At 40.7% G+C, this 23,930-nt stretch overlaps 3 protein-coding genes across 17 annotated transcripts in view; all 3 read right to left on the reverse strand.

Annotated features, from left to right (window-relative positions):
• MRPS35 (mitochondrial ribosomal protein S35) overlaps positions 1–6,097 on the reverse strand; it is a 43,585-nt gene extending 37,488 nt beyond the window's left edge. Inside the window, exons 1-2 of the mRNA NM_001075619.2 lie at positions 5,927–6,097; positions 1,756–1,802 (exon numbers count right to left, since the gene is read on the reverse strand). Coding sequence (NP_001069087.1) covers positions 1,756–1,802; positions 5,927–6,038 — 159 coding nt within the window. The 5' untranslated portion in view covers positions 6,039–6,097. The remainder of the gene's footprint in view (positions 1–1,755; positions 1,803–5,926) is intronic.
• REP15 (RAB15 effector protein) lies at positions 1,755–16,209 on the reverse strand. Its single transcript, XM_059887028.1, has 2 exons — positions 12,241–16,209; positions 1,755–1,802 (listed from the first exon to the last, which is right to left on the reverse strand). Exon 1 carries the CDS (start codon positions 15,392–15,394, stop codon positions 14,696–14,698), a length of 699 nt encoding a protein of 232 aa, XP_059743011.1. The 5' UTR covers positions 15,395–16,209; the 3' UTR covers positions 1,755–1,802; positions 12,241–14,695.
• Positions 16,210–16,303: 94 nt separating this feature from the next.
• PPFIBP1 (PPFIA binding protein 1) overlaps positions 16,304–23,930 on the reverse strand; it is a 207,300-nt gene continuing 199,673 nt past the window's right edge. For 12 of the 15 annotated variants that reach the window (NM_001304798.1, XM_024991420.2, XM_010805397.4 and 9 more), the window contains 6 exons: positions 22,562–22,684; positions 21,361–21,486; positions 20,443–20,631; positions 19,057–19,236; positions 18,286–18,351; positions 16,304–18,159 (listed from right to left, as the gene is read on the reverse strand). In NM_001304798.1, coding sequence (NP_001291727.1) covers positions 18,073–18,159; positions 18,286–18,351; positions 19,057–19,236; positions 20,443–20,631; positions 21,361–21,486; positions 22,562–22,684 — 771 coding nt within the window. In that variant the 3' untranslated portion in view covers positions 16,304–18,072. The remainder of the gene's footprint in view (positions 18,160–18,285; positions 18,352–19,056; positions 19,237–20,442; positions 20,632–21,360; positions 21,487–22,561; positions 22,685–23,930) is intronic. The other 3 variants (XM_024991422.2, XM_024991421.2, XM_015471218.3) reach the window with 1 other exon arrangement.

Genomic DNA, 23,930 nt, shown 5'->3' on the forward strand with positions numbered 1-23,930 from the left:
TTCAGTAGCTCAGTCATGTCTGACTCTTTGCGACCCCATGGACTGCAGCATGCCAGGCCTCCCTGTCCATTACCAACTCGCAGAGTTTACTCAAACTCATCTTCATTGAGTCGGTGATGTGCCATCCAACCATCTCATCTGTCGTCCCCATCTCCTCCTGCCCTCAATCTTTCCCAGCATCAGGGTCTTTTCAAATGAGTCAGCTCTTCGTATCAGGTAGCAAAAGTATTGGAGTTTCAGCTTCAACATCAGTCCTTCCAATGAACACTCAGGACCAATCTCCTTTAGGATGGACTGCTTGGATCTCCTTGCTGTCCAAGGGACTCTCAAGAGTCTTCTCCAACACCACAGTTCAAAAGCATCAATTCTTCAGCATTCAGCTTTCTTTACAGTCCAACTCTCACATCCATACATGACTACTGGAAAAACCATAGCCTTGACTAGACAGACCTTTGTTGGCAAAGAAATGTCTCTGCTTTTTAATATGCTGTCTAGGTTGGCCATAACTTTCCTTCCAAGGAACAAGCATCTTGTAATTTCATGGCTGCAGTCACCATCTGCAGTGATTTTGGAGCCCAGAAAAATAAAGTCAGCCACTGTTTCCACATCTATTTGCCATGAAGTGACGGGACCAGGTGCCACGATCTTAGGTTTCTGAGTGCTGAGTTTTAAGCCAACTCTTACTCTCCTCTTTCACTTTCATCAAGAGGCTCTTTAGTTCCTCTTCACTTTCTGCCGTAAGGGTGGTGTCATCTGCATATCTGAGGTTATTGATATTTCTCCCGGCAATCTTGATTCCAACTTGTGCTTCCTCCAGCCCAGCGTTTCTCATGATGTACTCTGCAAATAAGTTAAATAAGCAGGGTGACAATACACAGCCTTGACATACTCCTTTCCCTATTTGGAACCAGTCCATTGTTCCATGTCCAGTTCTAACTGCCACAGATTTCTCAAGAGGCAGGTCAGGTGGTCTGGTATTCCCATCTCTTTCAGAATTTTCCACAGTTTGTTGTGATCCACACAGTCAAAGGCTTTGGCATAGTCAATAAAGCAGAAATAGATGTTTTTCTGGAACTCTTTTGCTTTTGCGATGACCCAGCAGATGTTGGCAATTTGATCTCTGGTTCCTCTGTCTTTTCTAAAACCAGCTTGAACATCTGGAAGTTCATGGTTCATGTATTGCTGAAGCCTGGCTTGGAGAATTTTGAGCATTACTTTATTAGCGTGTGAGAGTTCGGTAGTTTGAGCATTCTTTGGCATTGCCTTTCTTTGGTATTGGAATGAAAACTGGCCTTTTCCAGTCCTGTGGCCACTGCTGAGTTTTCCAAATTTGGTGCCACTTAACTTCCAACTAATGTGCCTTTGTTCTGAATCCACACTTATGAAGAGACCTTATAATCTGGATTCGTCCATGAAGATGCCCATAGGGTGAGACCGAACTGATTAGATGAATGAATACATCCCAGGCTGCCTGACTGTTCAAGGCATTGTCAAAAACAATTTTTTATTCTGGTTTATATACCTATTTCCTGGGAGTAAGTGAGTGAGTCTGCCTCTCAAAAGATGATCCATTCTCAGGGAACTGACGAAACCGATCAAAGACTAGATAGAGCCAGGGCTTCAGGGGTCATCCAGTGCACGTGCCCTTTTGAAGCCTGCTCATGCGGCACCCTCTCTACCTCATAATGAGGATCTGCCTTACTTTAGATCAGAAACCCACACAACAGTCTACACCAGAGCACGTCAACTGCTTACCTTTCTTCTCGGCGCCCTTTCATGTTTGGAGGTTCTTTCTGTTGTGGCTAAAAGACAATACAACAGTTGCAGAGAATTTTATTAGTACGGATTTGTTCCACATTGTTCATGATCCCACAATTCTCACATAATTTAAAGTATTTAGTAATACAAAAATGAGACAATAATCCATTTTCTGTAAGTTCAAAGACTAAATCATTTTAATGCAAATGAAAAGTCAGAAATAGGTAAGAAAATTCAAGAGTTACTTGAAAATACTCTGTGATTGACAATACATGTGCTTAGTTGCTCAGTCGTGTCCGACTCTGCGACCCCGTGGACTGCAGCCCTCCAGGCTCCTCTGTCCATGGAGATTCTCCAGGCAAGAACACTGGAGAGGGCTGCCATTCCCTTCTCCAGGGGATCTTCCCAATCCAAGGACTGAACCCAGGTCTCCTGCATTGTAGGTGGATTCTTTACAGACTGAGCCACCAGCATGATAAGATATAGTTAGCTCATCAACTAAAGATATATTTTTAATAACTTTTAAGGTTGTCAAATAAACTCACGTCCCCAAATTGAAATATCTAGTTAGAAATAAGTATTTTGCATCTGTAAAGACAACTGGTTTGAAATGTTCTAACATATATTTGCTCATATCTGTTATTATTCTGTTCTTTATGCACACACACAAAATAACCTTCAGTTTTCTGTCTCTATCGTTAATTAGAACTGCCAATGCTACAATAGCATCAACAATAACAAAAAATCATAGTTATTCCTAACAAGTCACATAACTGTACAAGATAAATTATTTACATATACTATCTTTTAAAATATTAACTTATGTCTCTCTAAATTAATGTTTTGCTATACTAAAATAATATGAAATAACTATATTCAGTACTTTCACACATCCAGACACTGAGCTAAATACTTTTCATTATTTTAATCTTATTCTTCACAGTAACTATAAGCACTAAATATATTATCCTTATTTAGAGGTCATTTAGCCAAGAAAACTAAAGACAAGGAGTCAGGATGATGACAGCTCAGCACAAAAGACTTCACACTCTGAACTACCATCTCCAGCTTCACTTCCTTTCACAAAGCCCTAGGCTACACTGGACTTTCAGTACCAGGCCCCTGAGTTTTTCTCTGAACTTTCTGTTCTCTCTGCCTGGAATGTGTCTCCCTTTTATCTGCCTGGCTTCTGTCCTCTACTCCCTCTCCGCCTCATTCCTTGATCTGATAAGTTCTTATTCACCCCTCAACAGTAATTCACTGACTCATTGAAAAATTGTTTGAGTGATACTGTTTGAGTATCAAACAAAAATCGTTTGAGTGATACAGCAACTCAAAAGGCAGCAATGAACAACAGACACATAGTCCTTGCTCTTACTGAATGCAGTCAGTAAATAAGGTAACTATCTAGCAAGAAATTTCAATAAACAGTGATAAATATTAATGTAAACATATAGCAGGGGACCCAACTTAGTTAATTGGGGAAAAAACCTTAAAAATGAGCAGGAGGTAGCCATGGGAACAGGCAAGTGAGAAAAAGTGTTCTAGAGTGAAAGAGAAGATGGAAAATAAAAGTAAACAAGTTCAAAATGGCTGAAATTTAAGAGAAGGGCATAAAGAGCACCCAGAAAAGTGGTATTTAATAGGTCAGAGACAAGGACTTTCCTGATGGTCCAGTCGCTAAGATTCTGCACTCCCAATGCAGGGGGCCTGTGTTCTAGCCCTCGTCAGGGAACTAGATCTCCCATGCCTCAACTAAGACCCAGCACAGCTAGATAAATAAATAAAAAAAATTTTTTTAATAAAAGGTCAGAGACATATTCAATAGGCATCTCAACTAAAACACATCATTGACAGAGCTCTTGATTTCTTTCTTCAGTCTCCTCAGTTCCTGTAAACAGTATCATCATTCATCCAATTGCTCAAAAATCTAACATGCTTCCTTGAGACTTCTGCTCAAGGCCCCATATCAAATCCATTAGGGAGTCTTGTTAGCGCTACCTTCAAAATACATCCCAAATCCAACCACACCAGCATCTCCACTGTTAGGTCAATCCAAGTCACTACCATCTCATTTGGAGCACTACAACAGCTTTCAAACTGGTCTCCTGGTTCCCACTCTTACACCACGCTTGCCAAACAGCAGTCAGTGATCTTTCCAAAGTATAAATCACATTATATCACTTCCTGTTCAAAACCTACCAATGTGATCCCAAACTTATAATAAAATCCAAGCCAAATGCCTACAAGCCTTTACCAGATCAGGTCATTACATATCTTTCTGACATCTTTTACTTCTCCTTTTTACTCACTTTAGCTCCAGCCACATTGGTCTTCTTTCTGTTTCTTGGTCACACCCATAACCCCATTCTATTTTGAGCTTCTGTACTTTCAGCTCCCTATACCAACAAGGGTCTTCCCACAGATGCTCAAACACCACTTCCTTAGGGAGTTCTTTCCTGACTACCCAATCTTGTCTTGCCCTACAGCCTCTATTCCCCCAATCTATTATTCTCAAGACCCTATTTTTTTTTCCATAGCATCTGACATTGTTTACCTATTTATAATCTGATTTCCTACCAAGAATGTAAACTTCATGAGATGAAGGACCTGCTTTTATTATTCTTATTATTCATTTATTTATTTATCTTTGGCTGCACTGAGTCTTCAGTGTTGGGCAGGCTTTTCTCTAGCTGCAGCCAACGAAGGCTTCTCATTGCGATGGCTTCTCCTGTTGTGGAGCACAGGCTCCATGGTCTTCGGGCTTCAGTCTTTGCAGCACCTGGGCATAGTAGTTGCGACTCCCAGACTCTAGAGTACAGGCTCAGTAGTTGTGCACTGGTGCGCTGGTTTACTTGCTCTGCTGCATGTGCAAGCTTCCCTGACAAGGGATCAAACCCTTTTGTCCTGCATTGGTAGGTGGATTCTTGACCAATGGACCACCAGGGAAGTCTGAAGGGCCCTGCTATATTCCAGTATCTAGAACGCTACCTAGCACACAGTAGGAGTTCAGTATTTGCAGAATGAATAGATGAACGAATGATTAAAAAGTGTTAAGACGATTAAGTGCTATGATGATGCATTAAGGAATTTACCATTTATCTCAAAGCAATGAAAAATCTTTTGTGTATTTTGAACATGGGAGTGGCAAGTTAAGATACGCTTTTTGCACACTTCACTCTGGCTGTTGTGAAAATCCAATGTAGGAGAGCAAAAGTAGAAATAGAGACCAGCAAAGAAACTATGGTAAATGGGAGATATGGTGGCCTAAACTGGACAGTGAGAAGTATCAATATTAGAAATATTACAGAAAATAGCACGGATAAGACAAGACCAATGACTGGCAACGCTTCCTCGACAGAGCTTTTTTGACTCTTGAGGGTTCCTGCTCGGTGTTCCCACCTCCTTACTGTATTCACGATTCTATTAACAGCACCTAACACTGCACATGGAGAAGGAAATGGCAACCCACTCTAGTGTTCTTGCCTGAAGAATCCCAGGGATGGCGGAGCCTGGTGGGCGCCGTCTATGGGGTCGCACAGAGTCAGACACGACTGAGGCGACTTAGCAGCAGCAGCAGCAACACTGCACAGTACTCCTACCTAGTCTACCCACAACTAGACTTTTCCACTATATTCCTCCAAGGCAAGAACGGTATAGGACAGCCCCAAAATCTCTCTTGAATCAAGGTCACCTCAGTACGCCTACTGAATGAAGGTCAATCCCCTTTGGTGACATAGCTAGCCCTGGAATTCAGAGCTGTACCATGTTCCAGGCCATGTGTGGGCCTCTCTTAAATTTCGGGAAAATCTGTAGTTCAGCATCACCCAACAAATATTACGAGAACCAGCAACCAGAGAGAGAATTTTGCGTTGGCCCTGGGAGAGACTACCAGAAAGCGCAGGTCACGGAGAAGGTGGGGAAGCAAGACCGCGGTACCCAGAGGACTAGAAAGAGAAACTAACTGCCAGGAACTAGGCGACAGTCCGCGCAGGGGGCACACCTAGGTCCGCGGGTTCCTACTTCTAGACGGACCAGTGACCGGCTACGGAGGACGTACTGGAATCCCCAGGGTGGCTCTGGCTCCGCCACCGCAGCCGCCATCATGCGCCCGTATTCCGCTCGCTTACAGCCCCCAAAGCCCTGAGGCGACGCGGCAGACACTCACGCGGGCTTAGTCTCTGAGCGCCAGTGACAGGAGACACAGCGGTAGAAAAAGCACGAAGGGTCCTGGCTCGCGTCTGCAGCGCCAACCACGCAGGGAGCGAGGGGGCCGCCATGTCGGCCAAGACGGCAAGCGGGAGGGGACAAGCGCGGCTCCGGGTCAAGGGGCGGGCTTGAGGCCCTACTGCGCAGGCTGGCGAGCCTGGCCCCGCCCCTGGGAGGGAGAAACAGGAAGCACGTGGGCCTCGGAAAGCAGCTGCTGGTACTACTGCTGTTAAGTCGCTTCAGTCGTGTCCGACTCTGTGCGACCCCAGAGATGGCAGCCCACCAGGCTTCCCCGTCCCTGGGATTCTCCAGGCAAGAACACTGGAGTGGGTTGCCATTTCCTTCTCCGGTGCATGAAAGTGAAAATTGAAAGTGAAGTCGCTCAGTCGTGTCCGACTCTAGCGACCCCATGGACTGCAGCCCACCAGGCTCCTCCGTCCATGGGATTTTCCAGGCAAAAGTACTGGAGTGGGGTGCCAGCAGAGCCACAGTCAATTAACTGTGCAAGAAAATACTCTCCACGTAGAAAAAGGAATGGAAAGAAAACAAAAAGATTTTGTAAAAAATCGAAGCTGTCAGTCCAAAGACAGTTGCAAAGAAGAAATGTGGCTTATTGGACGGCAGGTGAGAGCAGGATCTCAAATGGTCGGGGAGTCTGGCAGCCTACCCTAAGGCCCTGCTTCTTTGCAGTTTCTGCTTTCCTGCACTTTCTTGAATTAAAGGAAGTCTTCAGCTAGTGCAAGTGATGTGCTTTAAGGAGAGAGGCAGTATCCAATAATAAGTAAAAGGATGGCCTCTTGAGCCAGACTAGTTGAGTTCAGTTCAGTCTCTTCCTCGTGTCCAATTCTTTGCGAACCCGTGGGCTGCAGCATGCCAGGCTTCCCTGTTTATCACCAGCTCCCGGAGTTTACTCAAACTCATGTCTATTGAGTTGGTGATGCCACACAACCATCTCATCCACTGTCCTCCCCTTCTCCTCCTGTCTTCAATCTTTCCCACCATCAGGGTCTTTTCAAATGAGTCAGTTCTTGGCATCAGGTGGCCAACGTATTGCAGCATCAGTCCTTCCAATGCATATTCAGGACTGATTTCCTTTAGGATGGACTGGTTGGATCGCCTTGCTGTCCAAGGGATTCTCAAGAGTCTTCTCCAACACCACAGTTTAAAAGCATCAGTTCTAAAGTGCTCACCTTTCTTTATAGTCCAACTCTTACATCCACACATGACTACTGGAAAAACCATAGCTTTGACTAGACGGACCTTTGTTGGCAAAGAAATGTCTCTACTTTTTAATATGCTGTCTATGTTGGTCATAACTTTTCTTCCAAGGAACAAGGCTCTTTTAAATTCATGGTTTAAAAAAATAAATAAATAAATTCATGGTTGCAGTCACCATCTGCAGTGATTTTGGAGCCCAGAAAAATAAAGTCTCTCACTGTTTCCATTGTTTCCCCGTCTATTTGCCATGAAGTGATGGGACCAGATGCCAGGATCTTAGTTTTCTGAATGTTGAGTTTTAACCCAACTTTTTCACTCTCCTCTTTCACTATCATCAAGAGGCTCTTAAGTTCTTCTTCACTTTCTGCCATAAGGGTGGTATCACCTGCATACCTGAGGTTATTGATATTTCTCCCGGCAATCTTGATTCCAGCTTGTGCTTCATCCAGTCCAGATTTTTCATGATGTACTCTGCATATAAGTTAAATAAGCAGGGTGATAATATACAGCCTTGACGTGCTCCTTTCCAGACTTGGAACCAGTCTGTTGTTCCATGTCCTGTTCCAACTGTTGCTTCTTGACCTGCATACAGATTTCTCAGGAGGTAGGTCAAGGGGTCTGGTATTCCCATTTCTTTCAGAATTTTTCCACAGTTTATTGTGATCCACACAGTCAAAGGCTTTGGCATAGTCAATAAAGCAGAAATAGATGTTTTTCTGGAACTCTCTTGCTTTTTTGATGATCCAACAGATGTTGGCAATTTGATCTCTGGTTCCTCTGCCTTTTCTAAATCCAGCTTGAACATCTGGAGGTTCACAGTTCACGTACTGTGAAGCTTGGCTTGAAGAATTTTGAGCATTACTTTGCTAGCATTTGAGATGAGTGCAATTGTTTGGCAGTTTGAGCATTCTTTGGCATTGCCTTTCTTTGGGATTGGAATGAAAACTGACCTCTTTCAGTCCTGTGGTCACTGCTGAGTTTTCCAAATTAGCTGGCATATTCAGTGCAGTGCTTTCACAGCATCATCTTTTAGGATTTGAAATAGCTCTACTGGAATTCCATTGCCTCCACTAGCTTAGTTCGTAGTGATGCTTCCTAAGGTCCACTTGATTTTGCATTCCAGGATGTCTGGCTCTAGCGTTCACACTATTGTGATTGTCTGGGTCGTGAAGATCTTTTCTGTATAGTTCTTCTGTGTATTTCTTGTGACCTCTTCTTAATATCTTCCGCTTCTGTTAGGTCCATACCATTTCTGTCCTTTATTGTACTCATCTTTGCATGAAAAGTTCCCTTGGTATCTCTAATTTTCTTGAAGAGATCTGTAGTCTTTCCCATTCCATTGTTTTCCTCTATTTCTTTGCATTGGTCACTGAGGAAGGCTTTCTTTATCTCTCTTTGCTATTCCTTGGAACTCTGCATTCAAATGGGTATATCTTTCCTTTTCCCCTTTTCCTTTCACTTCTCTTCTTTTCATATCTATGTGTAATGCCTCCTCAGACAACTGTTTTGCCTTTTTGCATTTGTTTTTCTTGGGGATGGTCTTGATCACTGCCTTCTGTACAATGTCACAGAACTCCGTCCATAGTTTTTCAGGCACTCTATCAGATCTAATCCCTTGAATCTATTTGTCACTTCTACTGTATAATCATAAGGGAATTGATTTAGGTCATACCCTGAATGGTCTCGTGGTTTTCCCTACTTTCTTCAATATAAGTCTGAATTTGGCAATAAGGAGTTCATGATCTGAGTCACAGTCAGATCCCAGTCTTGTTTTTCCTGACTGTATAGAGCTTCTCCATCTTTGGCTGCAAAGAATATAATCAGTCTGATTTCAGTATTGGCCATCTGGTGATGTCCGTGTGTAGAGTCTTCTCTTGTATTGTTGGAAGAGGGTTGAGTTTAAAACTTGACCTCACCATCTTTACAATGTGTGATCCTAATCCATCATATATCTGGGTATAATATTAGCATATTGATCCTCTGTGCTATTTAGGCTTTGAAAATTAGAAAGTGGAAAAGTTAGTCCCTCAGTCCTGTCCAACTCTTTGAGGCCCCCATGGACTGTAGCCTGTCAGGTTCCTCTTCCAATGGAATTCTCTAGGCAAGAATACTGGAGTGGGTGACCCTTCTCTTCTTCAGGGGATCTTCTGAACCCAGGGATTGAACCTAGGTCTCCTGCATTGAAGGCAGATTCTTTACGGTCTGAACCACTAAGAAAGCTCCTATAGGCTTTAACTATAATCAGTGATTCTGTTAGCTTGTTTGTAGATCAGGTTAAAATTACAAAAAGGCAGAACTCATTAGGACCTAGAAAATGCTGGTAATCCTTAGAGGAACTCTCTTATTTTCTACCCTAGGATGGATTAACATACAACCCTTAATAAAATTATCCTCTATTTTTTTCAATCTATGTGTATAATACTTAAAGTAGATGATTATAAGAACAACTGGAAACAAACAGAACTGAGCCTTGTTAAGCATACCAGGTAGAACAGGTGTGCAGGTGTCCTAGAGTATTCTACCTGTGAACATTCAGTGTTTTATGGGCATCAATAAGCATGCAGCATGATAATAACAAGTATTTGTAGTAATCACCTTCCTCAATCTTTTCTGCCCTCTTTATCATCCCATTATTGCTCCAAAGTGGAACAACAGATGTTAGATGTGTTTGTTTCCTAGGGCTGCTATAACAAAGAACCAGAAACTGGGTGACTTACAACAACAGACATTTATTCTCTCACAGTTCTGAAACTAGAAGTCCAAAATCCAGGTGTTGACAAGAGATGGTTCCTTCTGGAGAGTCTGACAGAGAATCTGTTTATGCCTCTCTAGTCTCTCTCCTAGTTTCTGATGGTTGCTGGCAATTTCTGGCATTCCTTGGTTTGTAGACACAGGACTCTAATCTCTGTCTCCATCTTCACATGGAATTCTCCCGTCCTCCATTTTTAAGATTTAAAGCATGGCCTTTAAGTCAGATGGATGTGGGATTTGAATCCAGGTTCTGTTTCTTTGTGATCTTGGGCAAGTCCATCTAAACTCTCTGAGCTTCAGTTTCAGAGAACATGGGAACAGTATCATCTTCCTGAAAACGACTATGATTAGGTGAGCAATGTTTTCAAAGCCATAATATAAAAGGTGGCCATTCAAATTAAGCTTAGGGTCAATGCAGCAACCACTTTTTCTCTCAATTTTGCATATTTCAGTTGAATAAAGTGCAAGGCCTATCTCATAGACATTTAGGGACAAATGAGAATGAATCCTTAGAGAATTAGTTCATATCCAGAGACTTCTCAATTTCTGAGCAACATGTTAAGAGATTCAGTTCCTCGTTCAAACTGCTTATGATTTCTTCCTTTTTAGTCTCTCCCTAAGACAAGTAGATCAATTCTTCTGAAGTTAGAAGAGCCAGAAAATTCTTACTGTTTTCTGATATCAAATACTATGAAATTTATTCTATATTAAAAGTTAAAATGTCACTTGTAATGCTATAAATGGGCAATAATGCTGTTTCATGCAGTATAAAGAGTAAAGCATGTACTATCATGTACATAGAAGTTAGTAAGAATAACATAATTTTTCAGTTAGAAAAGATGTTAGAAGTATAAACAATCATGATAAAAATCTTTTTTTAAGCCTTCATGACCAAATAATCCAACAAAATGTAGAAGTCAGGTCAGTTTCATGGGCTTGTGACTTACACATAGAAGAGCCCTGTGCTTGGCTTAGTATTTGTTGTCTCTGTCTTGAAACATTTTATAATTTTTTACAAAATTTTTTACACTCTGTATTTTCAGTTTGCATTTGGTCCCACAAATTACGTAGCCAAGTCTACATATGTAGATCAATTTTAAATATTAAGATTTTTTTTTTACAATTGGTTTTTGCTATGTTTGAAATCTGCATTAATCCAATGACTGTCAGGGAGCTGTTTTTAATTTAAAAAATAACATAAAAAGTGAGTGAACCAAATTTCCATTATAGGATAAATAAAGTACTAATGATGTAATGCACAACATGATGACTATAATTCACATTGCTGTATGGTAAAATTGAAAGTTGTGAAGAGAATAGATCCTAAGAGTTCTTGTCATGTGGAAAAAATTTTTCTTTTTTCTTATATCTATATGAGATGGACATTAAACTTATTGTGATAATCATTTCATAATATATTGTCAAATTATGATGATGTACACTTAAACTTATCCTGTGTTGCATGCCAATTATATCTCAGTAAAGCTGGAAAAATGAACTCAAAAATAAATACATGCTTATGAAAAAAAGCGAGCGAAGTATGTTGATTGACGAGCATGTTAAAGAAACAGTATGTAAATATATCCAGGTATGTGGATGGACTTTGGAACCCAAATATCCATCCAGACATTATACATTAAATATATCATGGTGTATACATACAACAGAGAGGACTACTTAGACACATCTTAATCCTAGTTGAACATTATAATTACTTTAGAAGATTAAAAAAAAAAAAAAATCTCTTGGTTCCCTCTCTCTGAGATACTGATCAGTTGATCTAGGTGTGTTTGTAGCCTTGGTCTTTTTTTTTTTTTTTTGCTTTTAAGTTTCCCAAGTGAATCTAATATGTATGCAGGGTTGGGAACAGAACCATTGATATCAGCCCAGAAAAGAGGAAAGTGAATATAAATGTATTAACATGGAAAGTTGTCCACAATATTCAGTGAAGTTTTTTTTTTTTTAATGCAGGTTATAAGGCATTTGTAGATCATATGATTACACTTGTGTAAAATATGTTTAATACACAATACAAGTTCTGGAATGGCAAACAGTAAACTGGAACAGGGGTCAGTGCAGGACTCATGAAGAAGTAACTTTCTATTCTTCTGTACTTAAATCTTTACATAAAAATGCTGATTAAGAAAAGCATGAGAATACAATATTTTTAAAATCAGTAAAAGCTTCACATCTTTATTTTCATTAAAAAAAAACATGGTGAGTCTTTGATTTATATCTTTTAGCTCTTTATCACATGAATACTTACAATTTGTACTAGACACATCAAAATTTTGGTAAGCTTACCCTTCAATAAAATAGAGAAGTGTTGTCACAAGCATTGTCTCCTTTGAATTAGCTGAAGTCATTCCCCTTTCACAGATAAGAAAACAGAGTTAAACCTCTAGATTCTACTTTTTAAAAGAACTGAGACTCAAACCCACATCTGATTCCAAGTTGCATCCTCTTTTTTACTCTATTATACCACCTCCTTGATAGCTTGCCCTACACAGCATTGATGCAGACAGGGGTCACTCTATACAAGGAAACAGAAATTGACTGAGTAGTATAACCTTCCAGGCATATTCCAAGTAGGAATAATTATTGCTTAACAACATGAAGAGATGTTGTTAATGTTGTTAACTCATGCCTATTTGTACCTACTTATGGAAGACAGAAGGCTAAAATGTTTTCCTTGAACTTTTGGTTTCCTGGAATGAAGAAATGTCATATTTAAGAAGTTTGGAAATAAATGTTCTAATTGTGATATATTGCATGCAGTCATCAGCAAATGATGTATGCTTTACCATCAACTGTTCCTAATTTGACCTCTTCGCCCCTTCTCTTCTGCCACTTTGCTTGAGGCTACTCTTTTCTCCCATATGTGTATGTGACTGTGTGTGTGAGCATGTGTGCATGCTCAGTCATGTCCAGCTCTTTGCGACCCCATGGACTGTAGCTGACCAGGCTCCTCTGTCCATGGGATTTCCCAGGCAAGAATACTGGAGTGGGTTGCCATTTCCTTCTCCAGGGGATCTTCCTGATCCAGGGATTGAACCTACATCTCCTGCATTGGGAGGAGGATTCTTTACTACTGAGCCACTTGGGAAGCCCCAAGTCTTTTTTTCCCACCTCAGTTATTGTAAGTTTCCTAGCTGACCCCTGGGCTCTGCTGCTACTCTTTCCTCCCTACAATCTAGTCTCCACCCAGCAACTGAGTGAGGGTTTTAGTGTTTAAGTCGGATCAAGGCATGTCTGTCCCCATATCACTCAGAATAAAATCCAGAGTCCTTACAAGTGTGATCTGCTTCTCCTGTTTGCTGGCTCCTTCCCTGACTGTCTCCTATCAGTCTTCTCCCTGCTCACTCTGCCTCTGTTACTATGTCTTGAACACACCAACTCCATTCCCAAGTCAGGCCCTAGGCATCTGCAGATTCCTAGGTCTAGAACACTTTCCCAGATACCTGCATTGATGATCTCTCTCTATTCACATTTCTGGCAAATTGCCCCTTCTCTCTGAGGCCTTCCTTAATCACCTCATCTAAAATAGTATCTCCTTTTCCTTTACACCACCCCTGACATTTATTTAAATATGCATTTAAAATGTATGCAGGTATTTATTTATTGTCCGTTTTCCACAATTAAGAGGGAAACTCCCTGAGAGTAGGGACTTTGTTCTTTTTACTGCTGGACTGGCAAGGCATAGAACAGGGCCTTTCAAGTAACAGGCATTTAACAATCATGTGTGAATGAATCAAGCTTCCCTTTACACTTTAAAGCATTCTTTTTGCTTCTGTCCTCTAGAAGCATACAGGAAAAATTATTTTTCCTTCCCTAGAGTGCTGTTTTAATTCACCCCAGCTTTTAAGATAGTTTTTATATATGAATATACTTTTCTTACTGCAAATGCTGCTGCTGCTAAGTCACTTCAGTTGTGTCCCACTCTGTGCGACCCTATAGATGGCAGTCCACCAGGCTCCCCCGTCCCTGGGATTCTCCAGGCAAGAACACTGGAGTAGGTTGCCATTTCCTTCTCCAATGCATGAAAGTGAAAAGTGAAAGTGAAGTCACTCAGTCGTGTCCGACCCTCAGTGACCCCATGGACTACAGCCTTCCAGGCTCCTCCGTCCATGGGATTTTCCACTGCAAATGCTAAATAGATGTTAATCATTATCATAAGGGATTGTGATATGGGTTAAAATCATAGGTAAAGCTAACACTCAAACAGTCCCCAAGGGATCCCACCAAGGTCCTCTCTGCAGAGAGCAGGCAGCTTGGGATGAGGTGAGAGCCTGGGTAGAGAGGAAGAGAACCAGGCTCAGTTTTTTGTGTGTCCTGAATTGGAACTGGTTTTGTATTAATAAATACAACTAAAACTGTTCTGTAGTCTTATGCAACCCCCTGCCCTCCCCACCTCCCACCCATAGCAGTCAAAACCCATTTTACACTTTTAAATGCTAGACTTACTCTTATCAAACACAATTTGTTTTCAAGTTGAACTTTAAGGGTGACTCTATTATCCTTTCCTCCCACTTTTATTGTTGAATAATAAAAGATTACGCTAAAATTTTCCATTTTCCCTGAAATACAGGTAGGCTTTTTTTCTGTCCATAATCACGCTAGGTGGTTTTGACCCAGGAGATGGTTTTCATTCATTGTGGGGTGGAGCGAGGGGAGAAAAAAATCCCATGAGAGGATAAACTTATTAGAAGAACATATTTTTGTTTTATCTTACAGGTCAGTCTCATCCCACACGGCCAGTTCAGAGGATGCTAATATAAACCTTGCCCACCTCTCTCAGCCCATCTTTCTTACTCAGACAGTTTCCAAGCAGCTCCCTGATGGAGATACAATCTTCCGTTTCCAGGATGAATCGTGCCACAGCTGTCCCTCCTGGCAGATGACCCTTCGTCGTCTCTCTCTTGACACTGTCCAGGACGACTCCTCGGATGTCTTTAGGGTTTCCTGGCACACCAAAGATGATACACAGGCCAAGACAGTCCTCTCCTATCAGGTTACAGAATTCTTCCAGCTTGTCAAACCTACTTTTCTTGCTGAAAGACTTCTCTGCCTTGGAATCTGGGTTGGAGGGGTCAGATTCCACAGGAGGAAGAGAAGCCATCTGCAGTGTCTGCACGGCCAGCTGAAGCTGTATTTGCTTATCAGATCCCCAGAAGGTCCAAACCCAATCTGCCCCAAACAGGAAGGCTTGGTGCTTGGTCATCTTGGTGGTGGTGAGCCACTTGTCAGCTCCTTTCTCTTGGCAGAAAGTGACAAAGTGGATTAAGAAGATCTCATTGAGAGTGTTTGAATCTGGGCACAGATTGCTCAGTGTGTCTTCAAATCCAAGATAGGCCTTCAGTTTCTGAGCTGCGTGGATGATAGCTCCACTGACCACCTCACAGACGTTCAGAACCTCTTTGTCCTTTGGAGCCAGCTGTTGTGATGGTTTCTGCCCCATTTCCCTGCACACGCTGAACACTACTTCTAGATATTGAGCACGAGAACTGTTTTTTTTCAGAGTAAAAATTCTGCAGTGAAGTCACATCTGTGAATGTGGTCCCAGTTTTCGAACTCTACAATTAAGCATATATACACACAGCTAAACAAACATGTTAGGTCTTCCTGTTTGCCAACTGGGTGTGTTGTACTCATATGGAGTCCTGCTGGTTTATTAAGTCAGAGATACTTTCACAAAAAATCATCTGTCTTCTAGTTATATTCACCTAACTTCAAATATTTGGTAACCTCTTCTGAGACAAGTTTCCTTTTTTCAAGTTTTAGTTTTTATTAAAAAATACTATTTAATTCTTTAAAGAAAGAAACATATGTATAAAACTAACTTCTTTCTACAACTAACTTCTTCAAACTTGTAGGCAAGTCATTTTGGTTTGCTTTTCCGATACCCCTTTGCCATGATTCCTCATCCCCCAAGCTCAGCTGCCTGTGTTTCCTTTCATGAGAAAGTTTCTGAAGTAAAGGCCTTAAATTTTCATCTGTTGATACAGGCTATGCATGCTTAGTGGCTTCAGTAGTGTCTGACTCTTTTCAACCCTATGGACTGTAGCCTTCCAGGCTCCTCTGTCCATAGGATTCTCCAGGCAACAGTACTGGAGTGAGTTGCTGTGCCCTCCTCCAGGGGATCTTCCTGACTCAGGGATTGAACCCATGTCTCTTACCTCTCCTGCTTTGCAAGTAGTTCTTTACTGCTGAGCCACTGGGGAAACCCTGATACAGGTTATAGACCCCCCTCAAACAAATTTCTGAGAGTTTGTGAGCTGTAAAGAGTTGGTGTTACTACTCTTTAGATCCAAAATAAAGGCGACTTGGTTATTCCCAGTAAAGGAAAACAAGTAACCCACAATAAAAATATGAGGCAGTTATCAACTGACTTTATTTCTTTTCATATGGTAATACCAGCAGTGTAAATATCTTGTAAAAAGGATATATATCATCAAAAAAATTTAACCTATCACATATCATCAGTGATGTTACACTGTCCTGAATAAGGAATATTTGGCATCTGTAACAGTCTCCTAGTATTTTTAACCAGGATTGAATAACAAATGGTTTTTCAAATGGTGACATATGTTCACATTAAAATAAAACACAAATACACAAAGAGTCCAATACAGTTACCAAATAGTACATGATAGGGACCAAAAATATTATTAGCATTGAGTCATTTTAATTATGAATAAATAGTAATTTAGTATCACAGGGTTCCTTGATAAGAAACTTGGAAACTTGCTAACTTGAAAGGTCATGCCACTGACATTCAAATATAGTTTATTAGGCAAGTCTTCAGACATATATTGAACTGCCCACCCTACGCTAATTTTTGAAAACCTGTCTTTACCACCACTGACTATCATAAGTAATGAGATAGTAGTGAACAAAAAATTGGATATTTTTCTGATACCTCTAGAAAATAATAAACACAATAACAGTTTTTATTGCAGCTTTCAATTTTCTTGATAAAGAATATTTGGGCCCTGTGCTACAGAAAAACATGAACTGCATTTTATCATCACACTATAGCCATTATGAAACTAATTTTGCAGTCTTTGAGTTACTGAAGTCTGAGACAAAATGTTCAGACAAGTAATCAGCTTTAAAAAAAATCCATTTGCTAATAGTCTGAGAAATGTGCAATTAATAACATTAGGCAGACTGTTAGTATTTTGATGCAATGATATGTTTAGCAAAGAGGAAGATAAGAAGCTTAATACTGTAAAGGGTTTTGTTTTGGTTTCTTCAGGAATTATTTCTACAAATTTGGGGGGAGTTTCTTGAATACACTCAGGTTAATAGCACTTAAAATGTCCCTCAGATTCTTCCTTATGAGTTAAGAGGATCCAAGACTAAGGCTGAAATTTTTAAAAAGCTATTCAATAATTTTGTGAAGTGTCATCAAAGAAGGGGTATTTCACATATGTTAATTTAGTCTGAATGATCAACATCATTAGAGTTCAGTTTGGGGGACAGAAATATCATTTGGACCTCTTCAAGAAACAGCTGGTATACAAAAATTTTGCTCACTGTGTTTTTTTAACGTGATCTTTTTACCATCTTCCTTATGTTACAAAATAAAAGTTCTATTTTCTATGTACTAAGTATATACATATATTTAGAAAAATATATAAAAATAGGACAAAAAGAAGCAAGTGGAGGTGTGGCTGGCATATAGTGGACACACTGAATGCCTAAGAAATTCCACAATTTGATTTCAAAAGCATGTAACATCCTGCTTCGAGGGCCGCAGTGCTATCACATCAACGTGACAAAAAATCATTCACATACTGGTCACTGCTTCCCAAATCCTCCATGCTGTGAATGTGGATGGAAAGACTATGGTAAAATACTCATATTAAATGCAACACTTTAAATATAATATATCACAGATTTTTTTTTACATTAAATAGAGGAGAAACAATTATACTCTCATTCACCAGTGTCTCAATTGTCATGGCAACTTTAGAATTAGCACCTAATCCCTGCTTTCCACCTCCACTTCCACATGAGAAGCGGGAACGATAAACAACACACAGCCTGTGGCTTGCTGTAGATACTGTGAGTGTCCGAGGAATAGAGTGGAACAAAGACGAAGGGCTCCCTGCTCTCATCCAGGTGCTATGGTCAGACGTTCGAGTCTTCATCGGTGATGCTGGCACTGGGGGAACGGGCAGCAAAATCTTTAAACATGTCATCTTCCTTTAACATGTGCTGGAAGACAAGGAGGTGGGAGTCACACACACCAAGCACCTTGAGCTCTCCACTACACAGGCAGTCCCCTTTGGGGTGACTGTCAAGCTTATTTTTAGAATATTTGAAATTCGTTTTACAACTTACAGTTAGGTTGTTGATGCCCTCAGAGAATGCACCTATCTGTCTCACTGTCCCTTCTGAGTCTTCCATCTGCAATGAACACACCACGACATGACAGACTCATTTGCACAATTTCAAGAAAAATGCAGCAAAATGAACACAAGTCTAAGAAGAAACAGTGCAAGTGGCAAGGAATGGGGTGGGAGCAACAGAATACTTCCGAAGCCATCTCCTCCTACGACTGCAACTGGACATTAAAAATGAGAAGAAAAACACTTTGCTGGCACATTGAGCCCAAAGCTCTGATGTTGACAATGGCACCAAAGAATATTCATTTGAAAGCAATACTCAGTTCCACGACCTGATACTGAAAAGGCTAAGGAGTAAGATGTGTCCATTCCTGACTTGTTTTGGTACGTAGATTTCCTTAATACTGAGATAGGCATAACATAGGTAAATAGTACAAACTTTGAAGCCAGCCTGGCAGGCTGGAATCCCAGCAATTCTACCAGCAATTCTGTCTTAAGTTACTTAAGCATTCTGTGCTTCAGTTTCCTTATCTCTAAAATGGGAATAACAATGCTCCCTATGTTTTAGGATACCCTGAATATTAATACATGTAATGTGCTTAGGCTAGTACCTGGGATGTAGCAAACAATCTGTAAGTGCTTGTTATTATCTTACTATTATCTTTATTATTAGGTATTTGAAGAAAACATCTTTAGTTAGTAGAGAGCACACAAAGTTTTCAAACAGTGAAAGAACTTTGAAACAGGCCTATGGTGTCACGTTTACCTGCTCTAATCGGTCCAGGTCATCCTCATCATACAGGCGTACATCCAAACCAGGCTTAAATCCTTTCTTAGATGTCCCTCCTGATGCCTGTCCCAACTCCATCGGACAAACATATTCCTCCCCATCTTCCTGTTTCTTCTTTCTCAGGTTCCCAAAATTGCTGAAGGTAAGCTTCTTTGGCTTTAAAAGAAAAACAAACAAAAACAACCAGGGACTTGATAAAACTCACATGACAAAGGACCAGAAACACATATAATTTAAGTATTCACACTACCAAGAAAAGCAATTCGATGACTGGGTATAAGAAAAACAAAGACATCTCAGGCATTTGGTTAACACCCAAATATGATAAATGATCCTCATTATGAATCTCAGAAAATTAAGCTCATTCTCCTTATTCACATCACTAGCTGGGTAGTCACTGTGAAAAGCCAAGAGCCTTAATTGTGACTGACCTTAATGCAATGAGATTTCTGAATGAGGGCTGAATCCAATTTTGCAAGGTCAAAAACAGGAAAGAGCCATTATTGTATATTCTTTTTGAGCGAGGCTATGATTATCCATACCAGTAACTGCTAAAAGAAGCCCTCATTTTCAGGGAGAAAACTTTGAGAGAAGAAAAAAATCCATCTTTTCACTGGATAGTACCTGAGACTGTATTTAAAGGAGATGCTGATGTTGAGAATTTATATACAACAGACTCTTTCAGAGGTTTCAAATCTGACACATTTTTTTAAGGGAGAAAGGGAGCTAAAGAGAAAGTATTGAGTGGGTAGGGGGAGTGTTTTTTTCTTTTTTCTTTTCTTTTAAAAGGGGTTAGTGGAGGAGCCACGTTTGTGGAGGAACTGATAAACCCTATCTTCACATTAATTTAATTGATATAACAGACTTAGAAGAGTTCACAGAAGAGTGATTTAAAAAATAAAAAGTGATCTAAACTTGGTATGATCCATGAATCCAGGTAAATCTGAAGATATCTACTCTGTGCTGGTCTACCTTGAAACATTGCTTGAGTATCCTTTCCTAACTTGCAAGTCTGGTTATTTATGAGAAAAAAAAAAATCCTCCTCTTATGCTTGATTTATCCATAGGATAACGGCAATCAATATTGGGCCCAAGACATGGACTTTCCGCATTGGCAAAAAAATCAATGGTAGATGCCAACATCATGTTCTTCACTCCTGTTAACTCTAATAAATGATTTGAGCAAAGATCCCTCCAGAAGGAAGCCTTCAAAAATGCATTTTCCTAACTACTCTTAAAGAATCATTTACCTTCAACCCATTCACAAAACTTAGAAAACCTATGAAAATGGGATAGCCAGGTAACAGCCAAGACTGAGTCTTTGCTATAGGCAATTATAAAATGGTAGGAGCTTGAACCAACCTTCACTTTGGCGGTTGCGGTTAGAAGTACATAATCTGGTAACTCCATGGCATCCCGCTTCTGGTGCTGGGCTTCTGCACCGATCAGAAGGTTGAAGTGAGTGGCCAGATGTCTTCGCAACAGGGTCTTACTTGGTGGGATGTTCAGTAACTGAGCCATTGTTTCTACGTTAAAACGAGGTTCTAGAACCTACAGGAAAAAATAAGATTGTTGAAGGCACCATGGATCACACATGCCTGGATCGCGCTTTATAGTCGGTAAAGCTCTTTCATTTACTTATCTCCAATGACTCTCTTGACAGCCTGGTGAGGACAGACAAACTGTGGACTTTGATCTTCAATTTAAGTATCTTTTCTTTGTTTTGCCTAAGCTAGTGAGAAGCAGGGCTGGTCCTGACACCCAAGCATTACAAAGTTGGGGCTTCTACCTCTGAAGTGGCACCTTTGGGAATCGACTCCTTATGCAATATCAAGGTGCTGCTGCTGCTGCTAAGTCGCTTCAGTCGTGTCCGACTCTGTGCGACCCCATAAGACGGCAGCCCACCAGGCTCCCCCGTCCCTGGGATTCTCCAGGCAAGAACACCGGAATGGGTAACATTAAGGTGCAGCAATGCAGTATTTAAAACCCCTCCCAAGGTTTTAAAATATGATTGTATGCAAGCCGATGGCCAGATGTTATCCAACATTAGTGAAGACAGTAAAAGAGAAATCAGTTTAAATTCAATCTAGATTATATGGTGACATTAATTTTAAAATATGGGGAAGAATACTCTGAAAGTAAAGATTCACTAGAAATGGCACAGAAAGGTTCAGTTAGATGACTTTCAGGATTATGACAAGCAACTGATAATCTCCCACTCATTAGACTAATGGAAACAAAATGATAAGGAGTCAATTTTAAATGAAAGCAGAGTTTTACCATGAGCCCACCATGGACACCACTGCCTCTAAGGTTGGGGGCATATTCCGCCAGGTCCACGGAGCGCAGCCACTCCATCACTCGGTGATTGGTCCACTGCTGAACTTCTGATGGGGTGATGCTGTTCTATGGGGACAAACCACCACCCAGAGCTTTAGTCACTGACTACGGGGTTCCAAATATTAGACCTGCCTGCCAATTCTAAAGAGCCTGCCTCAGGGGAGGAAGTCTCTTTAAGAACATAGTTTAAACATTTTGTTAAAATTTTCCATCTTATTTCATGTCTGCAACAGCTGGTATCTAGCTGTCCTTTTTATAAGGGTGAGAACTTTCTCTGTCGTATCTGATAAATGTTGTCTAGGTTCCATTGCCAACAATGTGTCATCTATAATGCCAATTTAGTTTGTAAAGATGCAACTCCAGGTTTTAAGTATGTATGCCATGTTATGATAGGATATGGTAGTACTGATGGTCAGACAAATGGAAATGGTGGGGAGATAAGAATATAATGTGAAATAAACTCAGTATTTTAATAAAGTAAAAAGTAAAGAATGTGCCTCATGGAGAGGAGTTTAGCGTAAAGGTGAAAAGGTTGTTTGCTAACTTGAACTCTCTTTTAATGAATGTATGTCCAAGAGTTTTAAGTTTTTTACATACTAGTAAAGCAGTGTTCCAGGAAAGGAAGTCTTTATAGTGAGACTTAACTCTGTGGCTTAAGGAGGCAGAAATATAAAATGTACCCAAGAAAGGAGGAAGTACAACTAAAACACAGCTCAGTTACACAGATAGACCCGTCGTGGGGGAAAGGAAGGAATGAGTGTGTACTCAGTTGTGTCCAACTCTTTGCGACCCCATGAACTGTAGCCCACCAGGCCCCTCTGTCCATGGAATTCTCCAGGCAAGAATACTGGAGTGGGTTGCCATTTCCTCCTCTAGGGGATCTTCCCAACCCAGGGATTGAACCTGGGTCTCCTGCACTGCAGGAAGATTCTTTACTGACTGAGCCACCAGAGAAGGCCAAAGGAAGGAATACAGAAACACAAAGCCTAAGAAGTAAATGAGGCTGGATTTGAGGCTCTGAGGGAGCCAGTTTCCCTTCTATGTAGGTGCCGAGAAGAAAAAAATAGGTCTTGGTTTCTCCACCCAGACTGTCACAAACATGGAAAGGACGGGCTGCGGAAATCTCAGCCTCAGGTGCTACCTCGTCAGAGGGTCGCCTCCGTAGACAGTTTGGCTCAAAGTTATTGATCCTTAGGACCTGGATGGCCCTTTTGATACTGAGATGGTGGAGCACACTCACGACCTTCAACGACAGTAAGTCATCCTGCAAAACAAAACAAAAAACTGAGATGGCAGGAGCACCTTCTCAGGAGGATCTCAGAAAACTCAAGTAAAAGGAGAAGGGCCCCTCCAATAGGCCTCAAAGGCCTGTCAGGTTTTTCAAAGTTTTTATTTGGTAACAGAACCCTTTTTCCTGTTCTGAACAAAATTTTCTCCAGGACCCCAATATATTAATAGAAGAGAACCAAAATTCACATTGTTCCAACTGAAGCTGATTTCTACCTGTTTATCTCTCTTCTACTGAGGGAAGATGTTAGGCCCAAACAGCTCTGAAACACACAGTGTGAAAAGCAGTAGTTAAGCCACTATGAAAAGTGACCTGCTTTGACGTGATTTGATAAAGCAAATAACTGAGTGCAAGTGATCTTCACTGATGACTGAGGGCTGGTTCTCTGAGCTGAGGCACATCGCAGTTTGGAGGGAAACCAGAAGACTGTTCCAGTTATACCATCCCCCAGCATCAAGAAATCTATGGTTCTAGATTATTGTGCCTTATCCAGCAGAAAATATGAACAGTTTGGGAAAAGCTATCTTAATCAATGCAAAGCTTTTGGTGAGAGGTAGAGAGAGAAGAGGAATGAAGACATTGTAAGTACCAACATATATCACCAAGCAATTCCTTTAAGAATAATTTTCACCAGTCTGTGGCTATAGGGAACTTCTCAAACACACCAAAACAAAGTATTTTACAAGAAGGTGATACGGGGAGGCAGTGTCAAGGTAAGTACCAGTCTACTTCCAAACACACCCAGAAAATAAATAAGGAAAATATCCACTTTAGCATACCTTACAGAAAACACATTTCTTTTCTTTTTTTAAGAAAACCTTTTATTTTGCATTGGGATATAGCCAATTAAAATGTTGTGATAATTTCAGTTGGACAGCAAAGGGACTCAGCCATACATATGCATGTATCCATTCTCCCCCGAACTCCTCTCCTACCCCAGCCACCATAACATTGAGCAGAATTCCATGTGCTTTATAGTAGGTCTTTGTTGGTTATCCATTTTAAGTATAGCAGTGTGTACATGTCCATCCCAAACTCCCTAACTGTCCCTTCCCCTCATCCTTCCTCCCAGCAACCATAACTTCAAGAACACATTTCCTATATGGGAAAAATAACCTATTACAGAGATATTTTTAAAATAAAATGATAAGACAGCTTAGATCCAAGCAAAAATAATTTCCTGAGCTTTTTTCTAGATTAAGTTCTTTTTTTTCAAATGTAA

Source organism: Bos taurus, chromosome 5 (assembly GCF_002263795.3).
Source record: "Bos taurus isolate L1 Dominette 01449 registration number 42190680 breed Hereford chromosome 5, ARS-UCD2.0, whole genome shotgun sequence".
Classification (NCBI taxonomy): domain Eukaryota; kingdom Metazoa; phylum Chordata; class Mammalia; order Artiodactyla; family Bovidae; genus Bos; species Bos taurus.